The following is a 7,626-nucleotide window of genomic DNA, read 5'->3' as shown; positions in this document are numbered from 1 at the left end:
GAGCCTCACCATAGTGAACACTCAGTAAATATGTGTGCATACATGTACACACATGTGTGTTAACACGTGAGTGGTGTATGTGACACTAGAAATGTCCTCGTTCTAGGTCTTAACACCATGCAGGTCTAAACCAAACCTCTAATCTCGACAGCCTCCGTCCCCACCCTCTTTGTGTTGCTACAAAATTCTGAACATCTTTAGCAACCATGCCCACAGAACTCTCTGACCAGGACCAGAAGCCTTCAATAAATAATACCTAGCTCTCCTAGATTCACTGTGGCACACATTAGCCTGAGAAGAAACACAAAGCCTCCCAACATATCCTATGTTGGGATAGGTTCACCTTATTCTTAGTTTAATAACTCTGATAGTGAGGTACTACATTATTCAGTTAGTAGAAAATACTTGGGAGTCATATTGTTGGGATATGAGTCTCACATTTGCCATTGCCTTAATGTTTGCATCTATAAAATGGGATGATAATGAAAAATGCATTTGTTATGATGATAAAAGGAGATGATCTCTATAAAGTATCAATCAACGTGAAGCAGGTGGCATGGAGTACTTAATTATACTTTTAACTATTGTTATTACACCCCTTTTTCCATTCAGTTGCCTCTGTGTAGGGCTCTCCATTCGTATCCAGCAATTCAAAGTTGGGCTGCGGCACTTGCTAACTCCTCCTTGGTATGTCTATTCAGAGAATCATAGATATTTTTCTTGAGAAGATGAGGAGAGTTTGGAACAAGCAGCCATCAAAAGACCAGCGCAGACAGGACAATGGGTTTTGTTGGGCAGTTCCTTGAGATACCAGCTATATATGAGACTCAATTTCTGATCACAGAAATTGTAAGGCAGATTACAGGATTTGATCAGCAAAATCAATTTTCCGTAAGTCTAAGTAGGCATTTTGGTACAGCTTCCCTGGTGGCTCAGAGGGTAAAGTGTCTGCATGCAATGCGGGAGAGAACTGAGTTCAGTCCCTGGGTTGAGAAGATCCCCTGGAGAAGGAAATGGCAACCCACTCCAGTACTCTTGCCTGGAAAATTCCACGGTCGGAGGAGCATGGTGGGCTACAGTCAGTGGGATCGCAAAGAGTCGTACACGACTGACAAACTATACTTCACTATTTCTAAGAGGATTTACACTTGAGAGGAAACATCCGAATGTGGGGTGAACATGGACAAAGTTATTCATGGATTCTGGGTCTCTGCCTGTAGCAACAATATTTTTAAAAATTGTTATGAATGTGGTTATATCACTAACGTCTGTTATTCTGCTATTATTGCACACGCCCGGTGGAGTCAGAGGTAGAGTGTCTATTTTAACCTTTTGGGCTCCTTAGCAGTGGATAAAATAATTTTTTCCCCCTCTGGATCATCTTAATTCACCAAGTAGTTAAATGAAAAAGTAAATACGGTTGATAGAATTAAATATAATGGATGCAGCAAAACCTAACTAATTTATGGGGAGGAAAAGAGAGTTCTTTACAGAGTGTCTTGGATGACTTAGTCTCGGAGACACAGAGTGATAAGCTTTGGTAGATACTCAGTACCAAAGTTCCAAGTAAACTCTTCAGGCAGGGGCAATGATTCAAATGTCACTCCAACAGGAAATGACTCTCCTTGAACAGCACTCTCCTAAGGGCACCCTTGACTTCTTTGCTCCTCAGGCTGTAGATGAGCGGGTTCAGCATGGGGTTGAAGAAACTGTAAAACAGGAAAGGATCTTCTGCTGCTCCTCAGGGTGGCGGGACCTGGGGGCCATGGACATGACGATGGCACTCCAAAGAAGAGCCCGACCATGCAGAGGTGGGAGGAGCAGGTGGAGAAGGCCTTCCTGCGGCCCTCAGTGGACTGGATCCTCAGGATGGAGGCCAGGATGCGCACATAGGAGCCCAGCACCAGGCAGAGGGGCCCCAGTAAGATAAAAACACAGGCCAAAAAGATGACAACTTGGTTGAGCCAGGTGTCAGCACAGGCCAGCTTGAGGACATACAGGATTTCACAGAAGAAGTGGTTGATTTCGTGAGGCCCACAGAAGGGCAGCCTCAGGATGAGACCCACATGGACCAGGGCCAGGAGGGAGCCACATGGCCAGGAAGTCCCCACCAGACTGATGCCGACTCCCCAGCTCACAATGACAGAATATCGGAGGGAGTGGCAAATGGCCACATACCGATCATAGGACATCACCACCAGGAGCAGACACTCAGTATGAGTGAAACTTAGAAAGAGAAAGGTCTGTGTGATGCAGCCAGCAAAGGGGATGGGCTTGGCTGGACTCAGGAGGTTGACCAGCATCTGGGGCACTGTGCTGCAGGCGTAGGCCATGTCAGCAATGGCCAGGTGTGAGAGGAAGAAGGACATGGGGGTGTGCAGTCTGCGGTCCAGTGAGATGAGCCCCAGGATGACCCCGTTCCCCAGCAGGGTAAGGACACAGAACAGGGAGAAGAGCCCAAAGAGGAGCATCTGAGTCCTTGGGCCAAGACCAAGTCCCAGTAGAATGAACTCTATTGTCTGATTTTCTCCCATTTCACTATGAAAACTACAAAACAGGATCACTTAGAACAGAATTGTTGAAAACCTCTAGACATTATTTCAGAAAATAGCATTTTTAAGGGACATGATTTTAAGATGATGACTGCTGCTGCTGCTGCTGCCGCCAAGTTGCGTCAGTCATGTCCGATTCTGTGCGACCCCATAGATGGCAGCCCACCAGGCTCCGCCATCCCTGGGATTCTCCAGGCAAGAACACTGGAATGGGTTAAGATGATGACTAGTTATACATTAAGTTAATCATATAACCTGACATACAGTTTTACAGAAAGGGATTGTGTCACCATGATAGGTTACCTAGACCCACCGATGCATGATGGGAAGAAGGAATGTCCAATCAAAAGAGGAGATAAAATAACCATGACATAGGAATCATTCTGAAACTGCACGTGTCAAGTTACCAAGCACATTCCTAAATGACGACAAGGTGCTAAGCTGCACATCTGTTACTAAGAGAATTTCTGGAATGTAGAAGTAATCAGTAAAGGAGGAACACCAAAGATGAGAATTAGAGTAGTCCTAGAGAGGAAATGTAATTCCAGTTTCTCAACAGGAATATCAACTATGTTGCCTTCTGCAAATCAACCTTTGCTCTTTAGATGTAGAGCAGTTTACATGATAACAGGAGGAACAAAAAGATAAAGGGCAACTTTTATGACAATGTGATTGTTTAGGGTGCTAAGCAGGGATCAGCGGATATGCTCCACATGAACTCTAGTGAATACCTTTATGTTATGTTACCAAGAGCGATGAAATCAAACCAACCATTGGCTGTGAATGTTCCGATGGCATCATAATTACTAATTTACCAAACAACTGTTTTGAATAACAACCTCTACAATTTGTAGGAATTGGGTTTGGGAGTGCTGCGTGGCATTTATGTATTGTGAATCTGGACCTTTTGTGCAAGGGTGTAAATGACTGTAAAGTCAGGCACTCACACGTTGCTTTGAAGACTGTGGTGTGTATGTGTGGATGCAGGTGAAACACGTGAAGATGTAGTTTCCCATGTGCTACCTGTAACCCTACTGCTCTACTCCTGTTAAAAGAGAAAATCTAGGTCAAAATAAGTGGAAAAGGCCATACCTGGAGTAAGTGTGTGGTAGGCTTCAGTATTTGTGTGATGGTTTAGCATTTGCATCACATACCATATGTGAAATTCAAAAAGACAAGACATGACAGTTCATTAAAAAATCAACTTGGTCCTACTTCAGCAACACAAGAACTGATATCTGCCTTACAGATAGCCAATTTTTTAAAAAAGTAATTTAGTGAATTTGTCATTTTAGAGATGTGTATAGCATTCATTTGGTGGTTCAGTATTTGATGCTTCTGTGAACTGGTGATGTTTATTTGTTCTAAGTCCTGGATAACAGCTTCTGCAAAATACCATGTACAAATATAACATCTTTGCTGGTGCAAACATTTAGTTAGCACCTTCAGTTCAGTTGCTCAGTCGTGTCCGACTCTTTGCGACCCCATGAATCACAGCACGCCAGGCCTCCCTGTCCATCACCATCTCCCGGAGTTCATTCAGACTCACCTCCATCGAGTCAGTGATGCCATCCAGCCATCTCATCCTCAGTCGTCCCCTTCTCCTCCTGCCCCCAATCCCTCCCAACATCAGAGTCTTTTCCAATGAGTCAACTCTTCACATGAGGTGGCCAAAGTACTGGAGTTTCAGCTTTAGCATCATTCCTTCCAAAGAAATCCCAGGGTTGATCTCCTTCAGAATGGACTGGTTGGATCTCCTTGCAGTCCAGGGGACTCTCAAGAGTCTTCTCCAACACCATAGTTCAAAAGCATCAATTCTTCGGTGCTCAGCTTTCTTCACAGTCCAACTCTCACATCCATACATGACCACAGGAAAAACCATAGCCTTGACTAGATGGACCTTAGTCGGCAAAGTAATGTCTCTGCTTTTGAATATGCTATCTAGGTTGGTCATAATGTTTCTTGCAAAGAGTAAGTGTCTTTTAATTTCATGGCTGCAGTCACCATCTGCAGTGATTCTGGAGCCCCCAAAAATAAAATCTGACACTGTTTCCACTGTTTCCCCATCTATTTCCCATGAAGTGATGGGACCAGATGCCATGATATTCATTTTCTGAATGTTGAGCTTTAAGCCAGCTTTTTCGCTCTCCTCTTTCACTCATCAATAGGCTTTTTAGCTCCTCTTCACTTTCCGCCATAAGGGTGGTGTCATTTGCATATCTGAGGTTATTGATATTTTTCCCGGCAATCTTGATTCCACCTTGTGTTTCTTCCAGTCCAGCATTTCTCATATTGTACTCTGCATAGAAGTTAAATAAGCAGGGTGACAATACACAGCCTTGACGTACTCCTTTTTCTATTTGGAACCAGTCTGTTGTTCCATGTCCAGTTCTAACTGTTGTTTCCTTACCTGCATACAGATTTCTCAAGAGGCAGGTCAGGTGGTCTGGTATTCCCATCTCTTTCAGAATTTTCCACAGTTTATTGTGATCCACACAGTCAAAGGCTTTGGCATAGTCAATAAAGCAGAGATAGATATTTTTTCTGGAACTCTCTTGCTTTTTCCATGATCCAGCGGATGTTGGCAATTTGATCTCTGGTTCCTCTGCCTTTTCTAAAACTAGCTTGAACGTCAGGGAGTTCATGGTTCACGTATTGCTGAAGGCTGGGTTGGAGAATTTTGAGCATTACTTTACTAGCATGTGAGATGAGTGCAATTGTGCGGTAGTTTGAGCATTCTTTGGCATTGCCTTTCTTTGGAATTGGAATGAAAACTGACTTTTTCCAGTCCTGTCCTGTGGCCACCTTACTGCTAGGCAAACATGACCTGAGGCTGATCTATTGAACTTGGGCCTGCTTATTTTGGAAGAAGCAGCTTCTCCAGGATTAGTGTACAGAAAGGTGCTTTTGTTGATAATATCCTGGTCTAGTTGTCATTAAGATAAATTAATACCCATCATTAATACCAATGGAGACAATAATGAGATACTCCCTGAGGAACTCAGAAAAAAGAGAAATAAAAGTAAAGTCCGCTCATCATGAATGGAGAAGAACTGGAGAAGGAAAACAAGAGAACTGTGTAGACATATAACTGGAGAATTCTAAGTGCATGCAGAAAACTCCACTCAAGGAGCTTTGATGCAATCTCACGGAGGAAGGGCTTCCCTGGTGGCTCTGTGTGGTAAAGAATGTACATGCAATGCAAGAGACCTGGGTTCAGTCCCTGGGTCAGGAATAGCTCCTGGAAACAGAAACGGTAACCCACTCCAGTATTCTTGCCTTGGAAATCCCATTTTCAGAGGAGGCTGGTAAGCTACAGTCCATGGGGTCGCAAAGAGTAGGACACGACTTAGCAACTAACACTTTCACTTCACTGTTTTTCATGGAAGAAGGAAGAGAGGATCTGACTGTGACTCAGGAATCCAAATATAACAGTTGTGTGAGGTCCTTGTCTATGGAAAGACTGAGGAATAAAGCAGGCAGTGATCCATGGGCCAGTGGTTATCCACACATCTTCAGCAGTGTCCCAGGGTGTCTGGCCTGATGGGATGAGCAGGCTGCCCTGCTGCAGGTCTGTGTTTACAGGTCAGATGGCTTCAGTGATCAGGGATCAATACCCTCACTGGTAAGACCTCCAGTTAAGCACCTCCCCACCTCCCACCCTGATTCCATGCTCACCAACCATCCAGGCAGTATTGATTTGCCTTCTTATGCAGATATTTTGACAAAGAGGATGTGCTGATAATCAAAGTTCTTGCCAATTTTTTATAACAATTCCATTCAGGTTTATTTATGCCTGGAAAATCCTATGAACAGAGGAGCCTGGTGGGCTACAGCCCATGGGGTTGCAGAGAGTCTGACACAACTGACCAACTAACACATCAATAAGTTATTAGCAAGACACAATTAAATCAACTGTACTATGAATTTCTAACACATGATGAAGGCTTATTTTTTCAGGATTATATTAAAAATCATTGTTCTAGGACAACCTTTTAAATTTATTTGGAAAATACATAAAATATATTAAAACATTTAGCTGTGAAAATGCATCTGAATCTACCTCTTATAAAATGCTTAATCTCTTTATTAAATCATCCTTTATTTCCTTTTCTAAATTTCAAGTTAATTACATAAAGAAAAAAGAAACATTGCTTACAAAGTAGGAATCTCTTTGAAACCTAAAGGGAGAGACAGGAGGAAGGAGGGCCTATTGACTATATTAAAATTCTTTATGAATAGTTGTCAACAGGATTGTATCACATCCCTTGTGAACAAAGAACAGGTGTATCCATTTTTGTAATTCTGGCACTTAGCAAATGTTTACTGAGTGAACAAATGAATGAATGAGACACATGAGTGAATGAATGCCTAAATATTGAATGCTTGGACCATCCTTGAACTGGGTCTGGTACTTCAGACTTGCTTAAATTTTTCTGAGCATCAGTTCAGTTCAGTCACTCAGTTATGTCCAACTCTTTCTGATCCCATGGACTGCAGCATGCCAGGCTTCCCTGTCCATCACCAACTCCCAGAGCTTGCTCAAACCCATGTCCATGGAGTTGGTGATGCCATCCAACCATCTCATCCTCTGTCATTGAGAATAATACCAAATTAAGGACATTCTTCCCAAGGCCAAAAAGAATGCTGTCTGAAGTTTGGTAATAACAACTGTAGAATCTCCAAAATATTTAAGCATTGAACACCTGGAAAACACTTCTACTTTCTTTTTTCCCTCAGATTTTATGCTGGTCGTGGTTTAGTCGCCAAGTTGTGTCCAACTCTTTATGATCCCATGTACTACAGCCTGCCAGTCTCCTCTGTTCATTGGATATCCAGGCAAGAATACTGGGGTGGGTTGCCATTTCTTTCTCCAGGGCATCTTCCCAACTCAAGGGTTGAACCTGCGTCTCCTGCCTTGCAGGCAGATTCTTTACCAATTGAGCCACCAGCAAAGCCCTATTTTCATTCTACATGGCATTAGAAGTCTCTTACCTGAACTCAAATGGATTAGTTTACTAAAGACTGTAAGAACTGAAAGATGAGACTAAGAAAGAAATGAAATACATCCCAA

The 7,626-nt window shown here is 43.0% G+C and overlaps 1 protein-coding gene across 1 annotated transcript; it reads right to left on the bottom strand.

Moving 5' to 3' along the window:
- Window positions 1-1,600: 1,600 nt before the first annotated feature.
- Window positions 1,601-2,534, bottom strand: OR2A1 (olfactory receptor family 2 subfamily A member 1). Its single transcript, XM_068972442.1, is given in 3 exon segments — window positions 1,601-1,728; window positions 1,731-1,784; window positions 1,787-2,534. Coding segments are annotated over 3 exon segments (930 nt in total).
- Window positions 2,535-7,626: the final 5,092 nt, after the last annotated feature.

This window comes from Capricornis sumatraensis, chromosome 5 (assembly GCF_032405125.1).
Source record: "Capricornis sumatraensis isolate serow.1 chromosome 5, serow.2, whole genome shotgun sequence".
In the NCBI taxonomy this organism is placed as follows: Eukaryota; Metazoa; Chordata; class Mammalia; order Artiodactyla; family Bovidae; genus Capricornis; species Capricornis sumatraensis.
The sequence above is the reverse complement of the archived record's forward strand: the minus strand, read 5'-3'. Positions and strand labels throughout refer to the sequence as shown.